General features: G+C 45.7%; 1 protein-coding gene across 1 annotated transcript in view; it reads right to left on the minus strand.

The window, feature by feature from the left end:
• Positions 1 to 1,254: 1,254 nt before the first annotated feature.
• Positions 1,255 to 22,626, minus strand: part of LOC147689492 (vomeronasal type-2 receptor 26-like) — a 159,672-nt gene continuing 138,300 nt past the window's right edge. Inside the window, exon 3 of the mRNA XM_086940117.1 lies at positions 1,255 to 2,162. Within this exon, the coding sequence (XP_086796243.1) occupies positions 1,255 to 2,162 (908 nt within the window). The remainder of the gene's footprint in view (positions 2,163 to 22,626) is intronic.

The following is a 22,626-nucleotide window of genomic DNA, read 5'->3' on the forward strand; positions in this document are numbered from 1 at the left end:
AGTCAAGATATCAGTGCTGCACTGCACTGTGTGATGGAGTAAGGGCATGAATGTGGCACACTTAACAATATATGGTGTATTCCTGTCATTTCTCTGCACTGGCACACAATGCTCTGGCTAGCACCAATGAAGGTGCCCTTGCCCCATGGTGCAAGGGTGCCTGTGTGTTGAGCAGGGACTCTCCCTGCACAAAAACAATCCCCTGAGGAATGTTCCTCTTTCTGTGTGTGCTGCCGAGTACAGCACACAATAAAGATGAAGCAACAGGGGGATAGACAGATATTTCTCCTTGTTTCGCCTCACCGGGGAAGGAGTGGCCGCTCTGATGTGTTCCCAGGTCTACCAGTATTGGTAAATCTGGGAATGTTTCGGAATCCATGGGTGCATACTTGGGAACAACCACTCATCCGCCCCTGGAATCCTTTCCCAGGGCAGAGTAATGCAACACTACGATTTGAGTTGCATCACTTTGGATTCATTGTGTCACTCGGGCCACGTAAGGTGGCCTTGCATGGCTTGATGAATCCTACCTATAATTTACATGGCCCTTGCACCCACTTGAGTGGCCCAAGGGTGATTCAAAACCCATATAAATCGCCCTTAATATTGTTACCTCCACATCAATGTGCCTTGATGATATATATGTTGTCAAGATACTTAGGTGCTGATTAGGATGGCAGGGACACTGCCACCATAGGGTGTCCGTGGCAGTTATCCTGCCATCCTATGCAGCTTTTACGCCCGCCATATGTTGATGGCTGGCGGGGTGCAGACGGGTGGAAATCCCGACTGCCATGCATCCGACAGGCTCCTTGAGCCCACAGATGCGGTGGAGGCCGCCCAATCCCTAAATTGGTGGCGTTGCACACCAGGCACCGCCGTAAGGTTTAGGATGGTCCCACCCTGCCAGCCTTTCCTATGGCGGTTCACAGCCTGTAACAAGCCCCCCTACACCCCAGAGCCTTTTCTTTTGGTGTGGGGGGCACCTATGGTGCCCCCAAATAGATCCCTGTACCAAGTGACAGGTACTGCATGGTGCCTGTCCTGTAGTACAGGGATGCGTTGCACGTGCATCCGTCCGCCATCAAAATTAGGCCCATAGAAGTGAAGTTAAGAATAGTAAATCTAAATACACACTTATACATGCCTAACTTGACGATATAGTGCTATCCAATGTTCTGCACTTGATATTGTTGTAGAACAATAATTTGTCACTCAATATTGTGAGATACAACTATCCCAGTCCTGTAGGTCTCAGAGGGTTCCTTGTCTCCCCATTAGATATTCTTTGGTGTTATGCTCATGCCTAAGGAGGATGATGTAGACTTTGGGGATGAAGATACAGCCCAGTAGTCCAGCGCTAGAAGTCAGGATGGCAAAGATCTCCACGGCCACCATGTACCTGCCCTTGGTGCTCAGGTACGCTGGGATGAAGGAGACCCAGACGCTGCAGAACACCAGCATGCTGAAGGTGATAAACTGGGCCTCGTTGAAAGTAGCCGGTAACTTTCTAGCTATGGAGGCGACAACAAAACTCAGAAGAGCTAAGAATCCCATATAACCAACCGCAGCGTAGAAGGCAGCAGCAGAACCCTCATTGCACTGTAAGATCATCTTCCCAGTTTCTGATCTGGTGTCAATGTCTGGGAATGGGGCAGAGCTGAGGAGCCACACAGTACAGATCACCACCTCCCCCAGTGAGCAGAAGAGCACCAAAAAACTAGAAACGCGTGGGTCCACCCACTTCCTCAGCTTGCTGCCCGGCTTTGTGGCGTTGAAGGCGATGATCACTGTGATAGTTTTGGCTAAAACTGAAGAAACAGCTATAGTGAAAATGATCCCAAAGGCAGTTTGCCGGAGAAGGCAGGAAGTCTTTGAAGGACGTCCAATGAACAGAAGACAGCAGAGGAAGGACAGCAGGAGGGAGACGAGGAGGATGTAGCTGAGATCTCTGTTATTGGCTTTAACCAGAGGTGTGTTCCGGTATTTAATAAAGACTGCCAGCACTCCAGCAGTGAGGAGGGAGAAGAAACTTGTAATGGAGGATAAGACAACTCCCAGCTGATCTTCATAGGCCAGGAACTCTATCACCCGTGGAATACAAGCATCTCTCTTCTGATTGGACCACTGATCTTCAGGGCATGCTAAGCAGTTCGCCATATCTGCAGGAAAAGAAAATTGTTCAGTATTACAGAAGATGCTTTCAAGTTGGGAGAGATGAGTGGAATGTGACACAGTATAGTTATTCAGACCTGTCCTATGGCTAGATGTGTACCTGTGTGCGGGTGTACTGTCTGTGGAACATGCACACTGGGCCTTGGAAAGCCATTATTAAAAACGGATATTGACACGGCATCTCCATTGAGGTGTCCAGAAGGACAGACATAGTCACAACTGCCAGCTTGCATGAGCCACCATACTGCGCTTGAGTGCCATCACAAACCTAAGAGTAGTATCAACATATTCTTGAAGTGATTGGCTGTAGGGTGTGGATACACTCATACTGTCTACATACATGTATGTATTAGTCTTCAATGAGTCATGCACATGGGCAACAGGAAGATGCTGCTTTTCACAGAGGCATGTCCTCAGCCAATAAAAGAACATCCTTAGAGAAGGGATCATCTAGCAGCACCTGTAACGTAAGGGTCTGGACCCTGCTTGGAAAAAGCATCCTTATTGTATTTACCCTGGTGCTGCTGGGTTGGAAATGCAGCCCCTATTGTTACAATATAGGAATTTCTCAATGTTTTCATCTAATCTCCTGATCTTACATAAGCCTCATTAACTTCAAGACCTCTCCTCTGCAGTATGGACACAATCTTAAAATGTCCCCTCTCTCTGTTCTTGCATCCCAATACCTCCATTTCAGCTCTTTGTTCTCTAATTAAGGTTTCCACTGTCAAAATTTGAACTATAAATAGATACATATCATACTGTAAACAACAAAGCAGTATTTAATACTTTAGTCGGGGCCGTTTTGTCGCGGCAGTGTGGCAGTTGCGCGGAGTGGGTGGGGCTGCGTCGGTCGTTGGACGTTCGCAGCACCGGCAAGGTAGTGCTCCCGACGGTGAATCACCCACAGCAACACCCATTTCACACCCCTTTCATGCAGATACCTGCATAAAAGGGTACCATGTTTACAAAGTGGCGTTAAGCCACAAAAAGTGACTTAACGCCACTTTATAGATCTGATGCAGGGCAATGCACCACTGGAACATTGGTAAAAGTGACGTTTGAGTGGCGCAATCCCCTTGTAAATATTCCCCATGGCTGATTGATCAAATCAAATTTGAATCAATCCTATTATGCATTTCCCAGAATAAAGAGTGTTGCTTTTTTGAAGAAACAAATCTTATTCTAGAAGATTTAGAACCAATTCCTTGGATGATGTTTGAATGCCATAGTGCAGAAGATTGTGATTTGACACATGTTGTGTGCTAGAGCCTGTCCCTTAGACACACAGGTGGGATACTCTGTTCTAACTGGTGCACATGAAAGCTTTTCTTCAGAAGGGGTTGTTTAAGGCATTTTCGGGATGTCTTCTGCTAATTATTCTATGGTTTACTTAAGTAGCATGGACAAAGTCACATGTTTAAACTAAAGAGGAAGGGTGCCAAATTCACAAAGTTTAACTTAGATCTGACGTTCAAGTTTAGATCTAAAGTCTATCTTTAGACCTGACATCAACGTTTAGACCTCAACTCTACGTTTAGACCTGAAGTCTAACTCTACATCTGAATTCTAACGTAAGACCTTAAGTCTGAGGCACATGTTTAAAATATTTTTGCATAGGGCAGCGCCACAAGCCTTCTGGCTGTGCTGCTCTACAGCAAAAGATAAGGGGAGGAGTGCACCGTATCTACAAGATATAGCACATTCCTGTCCTTTCCGTCAGCGCTGGCACACAAACTGCAGCCGAGCGCCAACGCATGCACCCGTTCACAATGGTGTAAGGGAGTCTGTGTTGTTGGCATGAATATTTTTGAGCAGGAAGGGACATCAAAGGGTACATTGTTCTCATTCTGTGTATGCTTCGGAATGCAGCACACATGGAAAGAGGGAAAAATGAGAATGAACACATTTCTCCTTGTTACGTCTGCTTTGGGAAGGCATCAGCTTTGACACTGACCCAGATTTACGCTATGTTGTAAATCTGAGGCAGTGTCAAAGCCCATGGGTGTTGCGTGGGAACACCCGCAATAGCACCCATGTAACGTCCCTTTCAGGCAGAGTAAGGCATTGCCTTAATGCATATTTACAAAGCCATGAAAAGCTACACAGGGTGGCTTTGCTTTGCCTTGTAGCTATAGGTCGGCACACTGTGCCTCCATAGTATCACAAAACTGAAGCTCAGTAAAAGTGCCACAGGGGCATTGTAAATATGTCCCTGAGTTCAGATCTAAAGTCCATCTTTAGACCTGAAGTTTAATGCAGCCGGACCACATATGCGAAGAGGTCTTGGATTGCCATTTAAGATGTTCCGTAAATGAACTTCCAGTTACATGTCTGCAACTTAGGAGCTCTCATCTTTGATCTGTAAACTGAATACCTGTGCCCTGAGTGTGCACGGTAAAGCGCTGTGCTGCAGAAAGTGAGATCTGTCCCTGAGTGCGCACAGTACCATACCGTGCTGCAGACACTAACATCTGTGCAATCAGTGTACAATGTACTGTACTGTTCTATGTTTGAGTGTCTACAGTAGTGTAGAGTACTGCAGAAACTGAGATCTGTGGCGTGAGTGAGTAAGATATTCTACTGTACAGAAGAAAAAGAGGTATGAGCCGTGAGTGTGTGTGGTAGAAAAGGGGAACCATCCTGAATATCCTGGGGGCAAAGAATTTGTACAGGTCGTACTCGCCCTCCTTCTGCCTTCTTCAAGCATGATGCTCCCATTTACATTCAGAGAAGGGCACTCAAGGGGTCTAATTCACAAACTGCACTTTGTAGTACATATTGCAGGTCCTACATATTGCAGGTCAAAAGCCTTTGGTTCGAAATCTCCACCACCAGCTGTTGTATATTTTACATGCATGTCTTTCCTACTAAGGGCCCAATTACGATGCAGGCTGAAACAGCTCAGACCGTCGGTTGAAGCCCTTCAGACCTCATCATAATCGACTGGTTGGATTCCTTTCCAACCGACCCATGTTGATAGGGTGAGTCAGAAGGGAATCTGAATAGGATTTCCGAATGGCCTCCGATGGGCACAGAGAGCCCGTTCGCCATTAGGGAGCCTTCAGTAATCCCTTGGCCGGCTCTTTCCGACTGAGGGATTACAATGGCGGATTCCCACAGCCTTTCTTTGCCGGCCTTTTTGACACAGAAAGACTTCGCAAATCTGTGTTTGGGGGCCACCAGCAGGGCTCCCATGGGTGCAAGGCTGCCAAATAGCAGCCTAGGGGGCACTTATCATGCCCCCCTTTTGATCCCTTAACCCGGTGACAGGCACTTTGAGGTGCCTGCCTCGGGGTGCAGGGATGAACTGCACCTCTGCTCTTTGCAATAGAAGCATGCATTCCATTCAGAATGCATGCTCCCATTGTAAAGAATAGGATTGTGACAGACCCCACTTGCGGGGCTGGAACCAAAGACAGGAGGTCATTCGGTTCCAGTTCTCAACTGATGTTGGATGAACTCCAGCCCGTCCGACATCGGAATTGGGCCCTTTGTAATTAATGTAAAAGGGAATCCTGGAGCTGTGCAAAAATAGGGAATAGCTGCAGGTAAATGGGAGTAGTCACCCAGGCCCTCGTCACCAGCCGACTAGACTACGGGAATGCCCTTTATGCCGGAACCACAGTCAAATTTCAGAAAAGACTCCAACGCATACTGAAGGCATCCGCACGACTCATCCTCGACATCCCCTGCCACAGCCACATATCAGCCCACCTGAGAGACCTGCACTGGCTCCCCGTCAACAAAAGGATCACATTCAGGCTCCTCACCCACACACACAAAGTGCTCCACGACATAGTCCCTGTATACATCAGCAACCGCATCACGTTCTACACTCCAACACGCAAACTCCACTCCGCCAGCCTCGCCCTCGCCACCGTCCCATGGATCCGCAGAACCACCGCCAGAGGAAGATCATTCTCCTACCTGGTGGCCAAAACGTGGAACTCCCTCCCCGCCCACCCCCCTACGACTGACCCAAGACCACCACACATTCAGGAAACACCTCAAGACCTGGCCCTTCGAGCAGTAGCGGCACTCCCCCTCCCCAGCGCCATGAGACCCACACGGGTGAGTAGCGCGCTGTACAAGTGTATTGATTGATTGATTGAGTAGTTTAGGGAGGAGCAGGGAGGGGGTTAGGATGAGGTAAGGAGAAGTTTATTAATGAACATGCTAATACCAGCCACCACCCACAAATAAATAGGACCATTGTTATTCACAAGTTACATGCCTAAGGTTACTACTGCCCTAAAGGTGACAAAATAGTAGCATGGCTCAGATGGCAGTCAGGAAGGAGGCATTTTGAGGAGCTCTGTTCATGGCCTGGCCCATCATCATAGATATACCAGCCCCCCTCCACAATGTGCCCCCAGAGTGGCTGCCATCTGTAAGCACAGTGGATGGGGCCGCTGAAACGGGCAAAAGCTTGATCCAACATAGCCAGGAGAGAGGCAAAGACAAAAGGTGGTGACCAATGGACAAAGTGTGGGGCGGCTGGGTGCCTTTGCCACTTAACCCCTTCGATGCTCATGACGAGCTGAGTCATGCAGTACACTGCTCGTGTGTTCATGACGAGCTGAGCTCATCATGAACAATGGGAGTAAATGAGAGTCAGCACAGAGGGGGAATTGCTGCAGCACTGATGGTGTTAAAGATCCCTGATTTGCTCTAGCGGGACAGTGGAGGCTGGGGGGGCCCTGAGATTTGGGGCTCTGACTGATCAAACAGCACAACGACATCCAGGTGGCTTGAGGGCCTGTGGGGCCCCGGATTTGATGCAGACCACAGGAGGCCATAGAAGGGACCAACTGGAGCACAGTAGACTCTGGGAGGTCAGGGAAGGCCCCTGTATTGCGACCGGCTGAAGAATGACCTCTAGAGAGGTTGACTAGAAACAAGGACCATAAAGAGGCACCTCTGAGCACTGTGAAGAGGCCGGCTCAGGGGGTGTCTACATGGGAGTACTGAAGTACCTGGTGGGACTGCAGAGCAGCCCCCCTGAAGCACACTTGTCCCTCTTGGCTGTGAGCAGGAGGTGTGATGCAAAAGAGGGGAGACACGGGGTATAACGAGAGCTGTAGTTGAGAATAATGCAGTGGCGTGCTGTGGAACTAAGAGGTAGGTGGAGGGTGCTTGTGCCTAGGTGAGGGGCTGTGGGTTGACGTCCTGCTGGGCGTGCACTGTAAACATTGCAGCTACATGGTTGGCCCCAAAGGGGGTCAAGTTGGGAGGCCCTGATGGGGGCAGAAGAAGATGGTGTTTGACCAGACATCAAACCTCACACTGCAACCCACCCTGAATAATGGATGACCAAGGGGTGCCCCCGAGACCTAGGGAGGATGTCCTGCCAAAGCCAAGGAATATGTGTCCCATGTCAAACCCTCCTAGACTCCCATACAGTAGGGATGGATGTAGCCCACCAGAGAATGGACTAAAGAATCACGCAGGCACTATCCAGCAATTAAGAACACAAAACTAGCCCCAGAAAACAGGAAGAACGCATTAGACTTGGATCTTGGTCTCCTGAGGACAGACAACAAGAAACTGGTGGAGAGAGTGGATGGAACAGAGCAAATCTTGGGAGATCTGGGGCCCGGTTTAGGGGTAGCGATGCAGAATTCCAGCCCCCACTACAAACAGTTGCCCAACTTTAGGAAAATGTCGAAGAATGAGAAGGGCGTTCGAGATAGAACAATGTGAGAATAGTGGGAGTCACAGAGTTAAAGGAGGAGCCATGCATGTTTCTGGAGGACTGTCTCCCCAAGGAGGTTCTCAGAGGCAAAGCAGCCAAAATACTGATGATTAAACAAGCTAAACCATCTCAACCAATAGTGGCATTGCCGCACAACTTCCACGACAGGGACCATATCCTGCATTTGGCACGGACACACATACCTTGGCAAATGGATGATGCCACAGTGAATAATTATCCCAACTATGCCAATGCCATCCGTAAACAAAGAAATAATTCTGTGTGGTAAAGCAACACCTCCACAAAACCTTAAATACACTTTTTCCACGCGACTGCGGACGCCTGGAAGTGGGGTTGCTACCCCCTCCTGGATCAAGGCAAACAATCTACTAATCAAAAGTGCAGGAGGCAAAAACCGAGGCAGAGAAGACCCTGGGGGTCAGCGTTGGCTCCAATAAGATCCCAGGCAGAGGCGGAATGAGTTAAGGTGATTGCGGACATCCAGAGCTTCAGATTTTGGGAGTCAAGCAACAAAAAGGCAGTCTTGATGAATGACTCAGAAGGGAATTAAAGCTACTATGGGGACAAAGGAATGCTCAGGAGAATCTGACAGGCCAGTAGTCCACTCCAATGACGGCGGGCACAATAATTTGAAGTTACCGATGGCTCGTACAGGCTGATGAGAGACTGTTGAGTGGCCTACGACTTATTCCAGATGCTGGGCTGGCTAGATAAGAAGAATGACTACAGCAAGGGTGACAGGAAGGGTGACTACAGCCTACCCAGCACCACTATAGTTCTGGAGTTAGATTCCAGAGTGAAGACTTGTTATTCATAAATGCAATGTTGTTATTGTTGTTGGTGAAGCTACAGATACCCCGTGCATTGGGGGCACAGGACATTTTGAAACCACAATGTGAGGTGCTTGGGTGGGGGTCATTCAGGGGATGGTTAATGGTACACTGAGATACCTACAAAATGGAAAAATATGGGCCCAAGGGAGACACTCTCGACAATGGTCACATATCGCCTAACAGACAAGAGTCTTCTGCCTAAGATGTTATCCTGTAACATAAGTTGGCTAGGATGCAAATGGAAGTGGGTGTAATGTGGAAATACTTGACACAACTAAATCCAAATATTCTCCTCCAAGAAATGCATCTCACAGGAAATGCTTGTAGAATACTTCACCATGGCAGGACACTCCACTAGTGCATGACAGATACTCACCAAGATCAAGAGGGGTAGAAATTCTGGTTCACTGATCGCTACCCCTCAGGGTATCAAACACATGGACAGATAAGTTGGGATGCCAAGCAACAGTGAGTGGTCAGTGGACTGGGCTCTCCCTCACACTGGCCACTTGGTTTTTCCTGCAGGTTTACAGACAATTTGGCTAGACAAAATGTGAATGTGACTAGCGGAAGTGGTGGGCTCGGTCCTGCTGATTGAGATGACCTACATTTAATACATCATGGAGAAAGAGATAGACAGACAAAAATCAGGCGATCTACCAAGACCAAAACACAACCCACTCCTAGAGATTTTCCTAAAGACCATGGGATTGGTACACCTGTGCTGAGAGGAACATCAAGAAACCCACCAAGACACCTGTAACTCCAATTATACTCCTTGTACTATTCCCTTGCCATTAAACACCAAGTAGGATGATTTGGGCACTCAGAGATACACTCACAGGGCATACCTAACCACTCACCACTGACAGTACTTCAGCAGAAAAGCATTTAAGAGATCAAGGGAGTAGTGGAAATTGGACCCCTGGGACCTAGCAGCCTGGTAGAATAGGAAACTCAGGATGGAGACTAGCCCCTAATACTTCCAGGAGAACTGGTGAACAGCTGCCTCGTAGGTCACCCTGTGAGAGACATACAAGACAGATTCAAGAGAAATCCTGTTTGCACACATTATGGGCAAACACAAAGAGAGAGATAAAGAGGTGGCAGCTCAAGAGGCACAGGTAAACAGCAGTTGACCATAGGAGGAAGCTGCCCATGGGTAAAGGAGCACTTTACAAGACTATATATACCTTAGAGAGTTTCTTAAGGTCCGATAGAACACTCTGTTCCCTGTGCCCAAGGGCTTTTTTTAGATCAGAAAATGTAGTCACGAGAGGTTGGTTCCCAAGAATAGTATGACATGGGCATGCATGGCTAAACCACGTGTGCCTCTACTATGAGGCCCCAACAACTAATGCATCTAAACAACACATTTATTCACCCTGCATGCCTTTACCATGCATTCCTTTACCACACATGCCTTTACCACACATTTTTGTGGTAAAGGCATGACCGGTAAAGGGTGTGTGGTAAATATCACACACTTACCCACATTCCCTGAGCCCTAAAAACTACCCTGACCCCTCTGAGCCCAAAACACTACCCAACCCCCCTAAGCCCTAAGCACTACACAAACCCCCCAAGCCCCGAACACTACCTGACCCCCTGAGCCCTTAACACTACCCTGCCTGAGCCCTAAACACTACCCTGACCCCAGGTCCTAAACACTACCCTGATACCCCCCTGAGCCCTAAAAACTACGCAAACCCCCAAGCCCTAAACACTACCTTATCCTGAGACCTAAACACTGCCCTGACTCCCCATGAGTGCTAAAATGACCCCGAACCCCCTGAAACTAAACACTACCCTGACCCAATGAGCTTAAGACACTATTCAGAACCCCAGCCCAAAAAACTATCCACACCGCCTGAGCCCTAAAACTATCCTCATCCCTTAAAAAACTACCCCAGCCCCCAAAACCCTGACCCAGCTCCACTTACCTCAATGCGCCCTCTCCCGATCCTTCCAGCTCCTGGGCCTGTCCATTCCAGCATCTAGACCTTGCACTGCTGTAACTACATATATGCGCTGTTAAGGCATATGCTTGGTTAAGGCATGGATGGTTGAGCTTGCGGGGAAACTGCATGCGTGGCTCAGCCTGCATTGTTAAGGCTGATTCCCCCAAGCATAGCATAGGCATCCCTTATGATGAATGTGTTAGATGGGGGCATAGCTCTCCTGTGGAGGGATTATTCTTAGTTATGGAACTATGCTTGGGGCTATAGAACATCGGAATGTAGGGAATGAGTAACCATACCGGCTCAGTGTCTATAAGCTTGAGTCTGACTAGATATAGTGCCTCACTTGCCCTCCTAAGCTTACCAAGGAACAAGCAAATTGGCATCCCAGAACTAAGCACTCTCGACCCTATCAGCGATCACAGTAACAGGACACATATTTTCACTCTCTCACTCACACTTGTCCTCAATAAGATAAACAAGAGACACAAAGGAAATGTAGAATATTTATTTAAACTATTGTGCTCTGAAATGCAGTACTCGGGCCACAATTATAAAACAAATGCAAAGTAAAAATACTGTTAGGATGGACAATAAACTTTATACCATGAAAAGCCCTGTCATGTTATATAACAGAGTAACCTAAACCCCTACCCTTCTACAGAAGATAAATGATTATAAATCAAAGATCTCTTGTACCAGACCCCATACCTTAGCATACACAGATGAACATTCTGGTTCACTGACAGAATATCGATGAAAATAATATTGAAGAAAAAAGGTAAGTACAAAAATATTGAGAACAATATATCATTTACAATAATATAGTTGCATTATATATCGATTTTTAAATATATATTTAATTTAAAATATATCTTACAAAATATAACAAATAAACTTACTGTTAAAAATACATAACAAACTAATATTTTAAATAATAATATAATTAAAGAAAATGTAAATAATATATTATCAAAAATGTATGTATACATATTTAAATACATCATAAACGTAAAATATTTAATAAGAAAACCAATTTAATGAAAATAAAAAGTAAACAAGACTTTTGTTTTACAATTTAATTATACATAATTTACAAACAAAAAATATTAACATTTTAAAATATTATAATCATAATAAATCAAACACATAATTATATACATACCAAAACGGAGAAACTGTTACCGACATAGCCGGCGCTGACTCCCTAACGAGCCACGGTGTTCCCCTCTGCTCAGCCAATCACTAAGGGCGGGGCGGAGAATTAGGCGGGGAACTTGTATTTGAATCTCCAATGGCTCCAGAGGCAACCCCGTCTGCACCCATCTGCGCCAGCACGGGGCTAGGGGCTAGTCACTCTGCCCGATTCCTCAATTTTACCTAAGAGGAACTTCGAGGGCTTCACTGGGCGTCGCTCCCACTAGACCCTGCCACTAAAATCTGCCTGGACATGAACAGGATCTATCAGCCACGCAATAGCTTTCCAGAAATTTCAACCAGTATGGAGCAGTAAGTTGATGCAATCTCTTCTAAGCAGGTAGCGCTTCGCGTACACTATTTAACCCCTTCAGTGCTCATGACAAGGTCAACTCGTCATGGGTTTTACCTGCCCTGTGCTTATGACGAGTTGACCTTGTCATGAACAATGGTAAATCTGAGATTGCAGCACAGGAGTGGAAAACCCCTTAGCAGCCAAGGTGTTAATTACACGCTCCCTAGTTAAACATCAGTTAGAGGTATTCACGCTATTGGTAACTGATCGACCTGATATTTAGATTTGAACTGAAACCTGGTGACCCCTGATTCTACACCTGATATCCTGGCTGCACTACCTAATGATTATTATATTCTCCATGCGGACCGTCCATGTGGTAAATCGGGGGGGAGTAGCTGCAATTATCCATCGCAACCACACATTTACCGCAGTCTCTTCTTTGAACCTTGTGGCAGTGGATAATTTGGTCAATACATTGGAATCAGATTCGACTTCACTGATTTGTGTTGTAATCTATAGGCCTCCTCAGTATATGCCATTATTTCCCCTTACACTGAGTGAGCAATTAGCAAATATAGCGACCAACTACACTAATATTATACTAATTGGTGATTTTAAATACTGGTTTAGCAACACACTCGGTGGCCCTCACTCACATGAACTTACAGAGTTACTAACTAACCTTAACCTTATTCAGCATTTGTCCTTGGCGACACATAATAAGGGTCATATACCATGAATCTTATTATCTCTGCCCCTATGATACTTCTATGTTTATGGTCCTACCACTATCCTATAACATTCTCGATAACAGTACCTCCCAGTATTAACTCTCCCCCGGTTGAGGGGCCATGATAAGAAGCTGGGGTACCCTCAATAGAACAGAGTTCATGAACTCCTTAGCTGGCTCAATCCCAATGCCTACTCAGAATCTAAATCTCCATGAAGCCCATATCGCATCATGGCTCCAAAATTTCAGCGATAAGTTTGTTCCATATAAGAAACTTAGATTCAATCGACGGGCTGACGCGCATAAATGGTTCTCCAATGAACTAAGAGAACAGAAGCTAGCACTTCAACAAAGAGAGCGAAAATGGAGACTAAAATACACTCCTGAAGATAAGCTCCTTTATATAGAGGCGCAGAAAAATTATCATAAAGCCATCAATGCGGCAAAGGTAACTCACTTCTCTACTAGGATTCTGAACTCCAGTAATAAATCGAAGGAGATTTTCTCGATTGTGAATGAGCTATCAAATGCCGAAAGAGTTTCGCTCAAATCTACTCCTATTCAGGAGCTTTGTGACAATTTGAACAACTTTTGTTTTGAGAAAATAGCCACAATTAAAGGCAGCATCCCATGCCCTTCTCCCAATGAACCTCTCCTGGCCACACCCACGAACAACTCACTGCTAGAACAGTTCCCTGCGATTAGCCCGAAGGTGTTCTCCTTCCTATTGTTGAAAGTAAAATCTGGCTCACTGCGGGACTGCTGCCCGCCATATATCTTGAAAGAAATGTTTTCCACCTTCCCGCAGCCTGATCTGTCTCTCCTGAATGCATCTACTGTCAAAGGGCTGTGTACCTAAACCATTTAAAGATGCAATAGTGGGCCCTTTGGTTAAAAAACCTGGAGCAGATCCATCTAATCCCTCTAACTATCGTCCAATATCTCTACTCCCCTACCTAGCTAAAATATTGGAGGCACATGTGGCTAAATTCCTATCCAATTTTATGGAACAATCTGGTTATTTGGACCCGCATCAGGCAGGATTTTGTCCTGCCAACTCCACGGAGTCAGTGATACTGGCAGTCCTGGACGATATGTTGTAAATTGGTAAAAATGGGTTAGCGTTAGCAGAAGCCATCTTGCATTTAGATGTTATCTTATCTGCTTTTTATAAGCCATTTTGAGTTTCTGGCGGCCATCTTGCCTACCATGTGCTGCCATGTGCTCACTATGTGCTTTGTCCTACTTTCCTTTTAGCTGCGCCTGAAGTCTGCGTAGTAACAGGATATATTTAGCCTCCTCCACTTTCACGCATGCTCAGAAATGCCCGGTAGAGTCTGCAGCTGTTACTGATTAGTTTTACATAGGAATGTGTTCACTACGTTCTGAAACTGTTAGCTCCTCCCACTTGGTTGAACAAAGAGAACTTGTATGTCCATATTTGGTAATTTTGTGTGCTCACAGGAGCCAGGACTGCCCCTTTCATTTATGCTTACTGTGTAAGTCTGAAATGTATTTAAGGCGCCAGCCTTCTGAATTCCTCAGACTGTCTCATTCATTTGCCATGGCTTTTGGGCGACGCAGCCTCACCTCATATGAGTGTAATAAACTGTCCTTTGATATTTCAGAGTTCTGTGTCAGTCTCTTACTGCTTTATGGACTACGTATCAGTGACACCCCTGAGAGGCAGGATTTTTGAATTACAACAGATATACGTAGGAAAGCTGATTTAGAGACCCCTCAGGCTTTGGTACTCCTGGACTTATCGGCCGCGTTTGACATGGTTGACCTCAGAATACTGGGAGACCGTGTCAGACAGGCTGGTATCTAGGGCCCTGCCCTAGATTGGATTGAATCCTTTTTAGAGGGCCGCACCCAAGCAGTACGCCTGGCTAATTTTACAGCACCCAAGTTGACTACTACGTGCGGGGTCCCACAGGGTTCCTCTTTATCCCCTCACCTGTTTAATCTGTACCTCCAACCCTTAATCAAGTCCTTAAAAGACAGGAATGTGATGACATTCAACTATGCGGATGATCTACAGCTCACATTCAGCATAGACAACTCCCTAAATTCAATCACTAAGTTTCAGGAAACCATGTTATACATCCGTCATTGGATGGACTACAATCACTTGAAACTTAACCCAGGCAAGACTGAGGTGCTACTGATAGGGGGAAGCCAGGTCTCCTGGGGTCCTCACTATTGGCCAGCAGAACTTGCCCCCCGCAAGCCCTCTACCTCTCTAAAAAGCCTCAGGGTGACCATAGACAGAGATTTATCTCTGAAGACCCAAATAGGGACAGTGGTATCAACCTGCTTCTTTCAATTGCAAAAGATCCGCCACCTGCTTACTCATGCAGCACTAATACAGGTGGTGATAGGTTTGGTACTGTCCCACCTGGACTATGCCAACTCGATCTATTTAGGGTTACCACTCTGCCTGACTAAGCGACTCCAGCTGGTGCAGTATCAGGCAGCAAGATTGATCCACCAGCAGCCCAGGTGGCAATCTGCCAGACCTCTCTTAAAAAAATTACATTGGCTCCCTCTGCCTCAACGGTCTGTTTTTAAGACAGGCTGTCTAATTTTTAAATCACTAAATAGCCACAGTCCCATATTCCTTAATAATTTGTTATCTAGGTATATCCCTACCCAGGATCTTCATTCCAAACATCTCCATCTGTTAGTCACTCCAAAATTCAACCAGAAACGACATGGAGGCTGTCGTTTTGCATACCTGGCCCCACAGCTGTGGAACTTGTTCCCCTTGGAGATACGGTCTTGCACAGAACTATTGTGTTTTAGGAAACTTCTCAAAACATGGTTATTCAAACAAGCACACGACTAACACGTTTTTCTTTTTGGCTGCGACCAGTTCAGAATAGCGCCATGCACCCTTGGTGTACGAGCGCTTTATAATTTTTTTATAACATAACATAACATAACATAAAAAAATAAAGTACATTATTAAAAATAAAAATAAATAAACACAAATTCCCCAACTAAAACAACACAAAAATAAAAAAATACTCTACATCACACAAAAATAGGATGTTCTACTCTAACTTCAATAAATATAACATTTATTAAAATATAACATTTGAAAATACTACCATTTACTATTCCCAAAACAATTAACACAACAAAAAATATTATAATTAACAACAAAAAATTACATTCCCGCTCCAGTCAGTGCAACAGTAGGGAAAGTGCTGGATAGGGAAGGGGTAAAATGTACTATTCCCACTCCAATCAGTGCAGCTGTAGGAAAAGTGTTTGATTAGGGAGGGGTAAAATTTACTATTCAAATTCCAGTAGGGAAAGTGTTGGATTGCGGAGGAGTAAAATGTACCATCCCCACTCCAGGCAGTCTAACAGTAGGGAAAGTGTTGGATTACGGAGGGGTAACATTTATTATTCCCACTCCAGTCTGTACAACAGTAGAGAAAGTATTGCATTGCAAGGGGTAACATTTACTATTCAAACTCCAGTCAGTGCAAGAGTAGGGAAAGTGTTGGATTGCTGAGGGGTAACATTTCCTATTTCCACTCCAGTAATTGCAACAGAAGGGAAAGTGATGGATTGCAGAGTAGTAAAATGTCCTATCCGTACTCCAGTCAGTCTAACAGTAGGGAAAGTGTCGGATTATGGTGAAGTAAAATTGACTAGTCCCACTCCCGTCGGTGCACCACTAAAAACAAGTAAAATATCTTGAACAAAATAAAAAATAAAAATAATAAAAAGTAAATACATAAAAAACATGTTGAATAAAAAACACAAACCCATCCCAATATTGTTTTTTAAAGTTGCACAATAAATATAATCAATTAGCAAATAAACAATTATCAATTAATTATTAATTACTAAATAATAAATTACTTCCCCACTCTTTATGCCAAAAATACCACATCCTGCACCTAAAGCAATTAATTGTACAATTAACATAATTAATTATCAATTAATTAATGATTATTAATTAACAACCAAATATTAACAAATTAAAAAACAATTACTTCCCACTCTTTACCTTAATAATCCCACAACCAGCCCCTAAAAACAAAAAATACATAATTAACATAATTAATTATCAATTAATTAGATATTAATTTAAAACTAGTTATTAATTTATTCAAAATAAATTACTTTGCTCCCTTTACCCCTATAAATAGCACACCTGCAAAAACATTTACATAAAAAACAGTAATACAACTAACAAACTTAAATATCAATTAAACACATAATATTAATTAAAAAGAAAAAACATTACTTTATTATAACTAAATTACTTCCCACCCTATACCCTTATTCCCCTATAAAGCCACAACCCAATACAGAACTAAAAAATACAACATTTAATTACATTAAATTTCACAGCTACTAATAATGTAACTAATATAGTAAGAAACATAAACAATAGATAAACAAAAAAATGATGTCATATACATTTTTAAAATATATGCTATAAAACATGACTAATTAAAAAAAAACAATCAATCAGTCAGTCATAAATACTTTTATTTGATTTCATTAAAAAATCATAAAAGGGTGGGGAACCACCATGAGTAAAAATACATTTTAACTTTAAAAACAAAAGAATTTGAAACATTGAGACAATGGCGTTAATGGGTATGCTGGAACTTATTCAATTAGTGAATGATTTCCTTTTTTTCCAGTTCTATTGCTGCCATTTTGAGAAATGTGATTGCTCTGCAGGACAATTGGATTGATAGCCCCCGAGGGATTGGATGACAGCAGCTCTGCATGTCCGTATTTGTTCCTTCCTGAAGGCTTCCCGGAGGACCGTTCTTCGGGTCACTACCAGGGAAGGGCATATGCATAATAAGTGTAGGAGGGACTCGTCCCAACCTCCGCATAAGCGACATTCCTTGGGTTGCCAGGGGTATTTCCATTTTGGTGTCAGATCTTTTGATGGGAATGACCTCAGCCGCAATAACGTTAAGTAGTGTTTTCTCGCCTGGGAGAAGCGATCACGTAAATATGATTGAGGTTTCAGCCGCTGATAGCCTTGAATCATGGTCCTGGCATGTTTTTTTTGTGAGACTGCTGTTTTGTCCATTAGTAGGGAGGTACTTTTAATTGCGTTGTTCACTACGGTTTTGAAACTGGAGTAAGTGGGGAGGGTGAGCCAGGACTCCTCGACTTGCAATGCTGCGAGGGAGTCTTTCAGTACACTGAGCGTTGAGTTACTTTGCCTGGATTGAGTTTCAATTTCCTTCCAGCAGTAGTGTGCTAGGGTGTTGTCCTCTGCGTCCCTCATTCTCCAGCAGTATTTAACTGATGCCCCTTGTCTATCGGGGGTCTGGTTTCTCAGGCCACACTCTGGATGATTTTGGGATGGTGAAATGTGTCGGGGGATTTAGAACAGGACCTTAAAAAGGGTTGATTGTGCTGAGTTTAGGGGGATGACATCTTTCATGTTTGGGATTTCCGAGCCGTATGAAATCGAGAGTAAGAATTGTGCTGAAATAGCTTTAAGCAAATGGCCTGTGGAGCACCCCGTAAGTTTTTTCTTTAGGACTCTGAAAGCGAACTGCAGTTGTTTAGCTCTGGTACGGCCTTGCCCCAGTTGTAATTTAAAGTTGAGGTTGCGGTCTATTAGGAAACCTAGATATTTGTATGAGTCTACTGGGGACAGAGGTTGCCCATCCAAGTACCAGGTGAATTTGCGATGAGCCTTGATTTTAACAGGTCTGACAAAACACATCACTTTTGTTTTTTGATGGTTGATGGTTGATTGGGCATTGGTGGTATAAGCTCCTAGGTTGGTGATGAGTCGCTGCAGACCTAAAGGTGTTAGAGCGAGGAGCACTATATCGTCCACGTATTGGAGACTGGGTGTAGGGACGTTACCCAGTTTTGGGGGGTCTGATGGAATTGACCATAGTTGGTTATCTAGGTCGGCGATATAGATGTTAAAGAGGCAGGGTGCCAGCACACACCCTTGTTTTAATCCGGTAAGGGTTTGAATCTTTTTGGTTATGCTATGCCCGTTGCCTTTCCTGACCTGGAACCTCGTCTGGAAGTACAAGTTAATTATCTCGTCCAGGAATTTGGTTGGAACATCCCAGTTGTGCATTTTTACCCATAGCTTGGCTCTTGGGACTTTGTCGAAGGCTGCTTTCAGGTCTATGAAGCATGCATACAAAGGCCTGGACTTTCAGAGAGCTTGGTTGGCGAGCAGGGTGACCGCAGAGATGTTAGTGAGTTTGCCCATCCCTGCCCTGAATCCTGTTTGGGTGTAGGGGATGAGGTTACTGCTTCCGACCCAGTCCTCCAGGTCTGCCAGCAAGTTTGATGCATACATTTTGTCCTCTACATCAATTAAGGCTATCAGACGATAGTTGGAGGGGTCAGAGCGGGCACCCGACTTGTATATGGGATTTAGAATACTGCCCCTCCAAGAGTCTGGGATGGAAGAAGAAGCTAAAATTGAAGAAAAAAGTGGTGTGAAGAGATCAGACCAAAATAGGGGATTATGCCAGAACAAAGCGTTTGGTAACCCGTTGGGTCCTGGGGCTCCCTCGGGTCTCAGTTTTTTAATTATTTTTAGTACTTGCTCCTTCCGGATTTGCAGAGAATATTAGAATGCTTCAGGGTTGGGGGTAATTCTAGTTTGGCCTGCAACAATTGACTTCTCGCCTGGTTCTGATCCGTGAGTTGCCAGAGGAACCATTGACATATTGTTATATAGGTAATCAATGTGGGCACTCCAGGAGTCCTCCATGATGTCAGAGTTGTAATGCCGGTTCTTGCCATTTGCTAACTGGTTGATTAATGCCCAGAACTGCCTTGAGTCCCTTTGTTTGGTAGAATGGTGGAGTTTGGCCCAGAATTGTTCTTGGAACAATTTTTTTGCTGCCTTGATGGCTTTTTTTAGGTCTTTTCTGGCTTTGGTGATTAGTTGCAGGAGGTCCTGGGAGGGAGCGGAGCACTGAGTGCGTAATCTCCTGAGGTATTTGTTCAGTTGTTGTTTTTGCATTCTGAGGTTTTTTGTGAACCATTCAGCCCCTTGGTGACTATTGAATTTTTTACCTGTGGCCTGCTTGCAGAATTTTTGATTTCATTCTAGGATAAAGCGCTCCCATGCCTGAGTGTTTATGGGTTCTGTTTGTAGGCTTTCTAAGAGGTTGGTGCAGGTCCCCCTGATGTCGTTGATCGAATCTGATTTCCAAGCCAGACGTTTTAAATTAAAGCATTGTAGGGAAGTGTGGCTCAATGTTTAGAGTGGCAGACCCTGATGCAGTAGTCTGGCCGCGAACAAGGTTCAATTCCCGCTTCTGCGGGTCTTGGGCTCAATTTCCTCGGACCTGATAATTCTCACCTCAGTGCCTATTCTGATTATGAGCCCCACTCTGCACCTCTGGGCAATAGCTTGCTTAATCTCTACAATGGCCCCAACAACGCTGAGGATGCCTGACTTCACCTTGGGGGTGCCCAGGAGTGGGCTCCTCACAAGGAAAGGCCAGGAAGGGTGACTCTGCGGTATTCGTACAATTGCCAAGATGCCTCCGGGTAGTCGTGCGCTATATAAGTGCGTAATTATTATTATTATTATTATTATTATTGCGTTTGGTGTGATAGTACTCTGGGTGGCACTGGGTTGTCTGTGTTAATTAGTAACATAAATGTTTGCGGTTGGTGGTTGCTTTCCGTCCTATCCAATATTTGGAGGCTCGTGATCCGTAAAAGTGTAGTCTATTGTTGAAGCAGATTTGTGAGCAATCCAGGTGTGTGCATCTGGACAGTCTGTCGGGCTCCTCCCGTTTAGCATACTCATTGAAAGCTCCGCCAGACTGGCCGCACATCTCTTGCCGAGTGTATCTTGTTGTTTAGGTGCGTGTATACACTCATTAGTGGCTTGCAGTAAGTTCATGTTAAAGTCCCCTGACAGGATGATGTTTGCATTCCGGTGGGTGAGTTTTAGGGTTGTCATTGTTGCTAATAAATGGCCTACACATATCTTTTTCTGACTAAACGCTGGATGGATAAAGATGTTAAGTATCAGCAGACAGGTTAGAAGTGGGGCTTCGAGTTAGACACATTGCAGCCAAGAAGACTCGAGGTCTATTATTGAAGCTTGCCATGGAATATCGATTGAGACAAAAGTTGAAAGACCTCCTTTGGCTCTCCTTAGTTTTCCTGCCTTTTAGGCAGGGCTCTGAAATTCCTTGTATCCAATTATGGGGGTAGGGTTAATCATCCAAGTTTCGTGGAAGAGAAGAATTTTATGCTTTAAAATAAATTCCATGAAGCCTGGATCTTCAAGTTTTGTGCTGAGCCCGAACACATTCCAGGAGCAGATATTACAGCCTTGAAGTCGATTGAGAGCTGCGTAGGAGTTGATTCATGCAATGTCTTGAGATGGTACGTGTTAGACGGACCGGGAGGGTCGGCCGAGGACAAGAGGAGAGGTCTCCGGGGAGAGCCGTCTCCAGCGATCGTACAGACGAATAACTTCCCCCCCCACAGACGTACACCACACAAGGATAAGGTTTAACGTTCTTTATAAGCAATCTTTAAGTACGGTAGAATGATACAAGGAGGTCTGGACTCAGGGGTCCCCTCGATTCTCTTGGGTGGAAAGGGGGTAGCGGGACAGTCTTGTTACCAATCTGGTAGATACGATGATAAGATGGATGGCTCACAATCCTCGAGCTCGGCGTTCTTAGATGGTCGGGCCGCGGCAGCGCCAGCAGGTCCCGTTGAAGATGAAGGGTTCAGAAGGTTTGCGGCAGCGCCAGCAAGCAGGACAGTAGTTCACAAGGCAGGGCTACGGCAGCGCCAGTAGTCCGTCAAGGATGAGTTTGTCACGGTGTCTCTCGACTCCAGGATACAACTGCCTTCCTGCTCTGGAGCTGCCCCAGTTATAGGTCTGGCGTCCTTTGATGTCCGGACCCTCGCACTTGGAGGTCGGGAGGTCCGGGATGAGGGAGTCCAGACACCCAGCAGGGGGGTGGAGCCAGCGCCCGGGGGAGCTGGAGTGATCGGCACCTGGCGGGGGAGAGCCATCGACACTTCTTTCTCCCATTGACCTGCCAAGTGGGCCGCTCACCTCCTCTGTGGATGGTGGTGCTGGGATGTCGGGCCCTGGCCAGGCCCAGGGTTAGGGTCGATCTGAGGCCACGCGGCCTCGTGGTGCAGTGTCCAAGAAGGCGGCCGGGCGAGGGAGCCGGTAGTGGTTCGGCCCCATGATGCAGAGATGTCCGGGGGCAGGAGTCCCGTATGAGACGGGGTGCGGGTTGGTTTCTGTGGGTAACACCTGGAGGGCCGGGCTCGGGCCCTGTCATGCGGGGAGGAAGCAAGCCCTTCATGTGGCCTGTCCAACATGCGTCCCCCCCAGCTGAAGGCGGGGAGAGTCACCCATCCTCTTGGGGACTCTCCTCGTCGAGGCGGAAAAAGCGTGACAGGCCATCTGCGTTGGCGTGGTCTTGCCAGGTCGATGTTCCACAGTGAAGTCCATTCCCTGCAGGGAGATGGACCAACGCAATAGTTTTGGGTTTTCCCCCCGCATCTGCATTAGCCACTGCAGGGGCCGATGGTCTGTCTGCACCCGGAAGTGGGTACCAAAGAGATAAGGCCGGAGCTTTTTGAGGGCCCACACCACTGCGAAGGCCTCTCTCTCGATGGTGCTCCAGCGTTGTTCTCGGGCCAGAAGGCGTCTGCTGATGAAGGCCACTGGTTGGTCAAGT

The sequence above is a fragment of the Lissotriton vulgaris genome, chromosome 10, assembly GCF_964263255.1.
Source record: "Lissotriton vulgaris chromosome 10, aLisVul1.2, whole genome shotgun sequence".
Lineage (NCBI taxonomy): Eukaryota > Metazoa > Chordata > Amphibia > Caudata > Salamandridae > Lissotriton > Lissotriton vulgaris.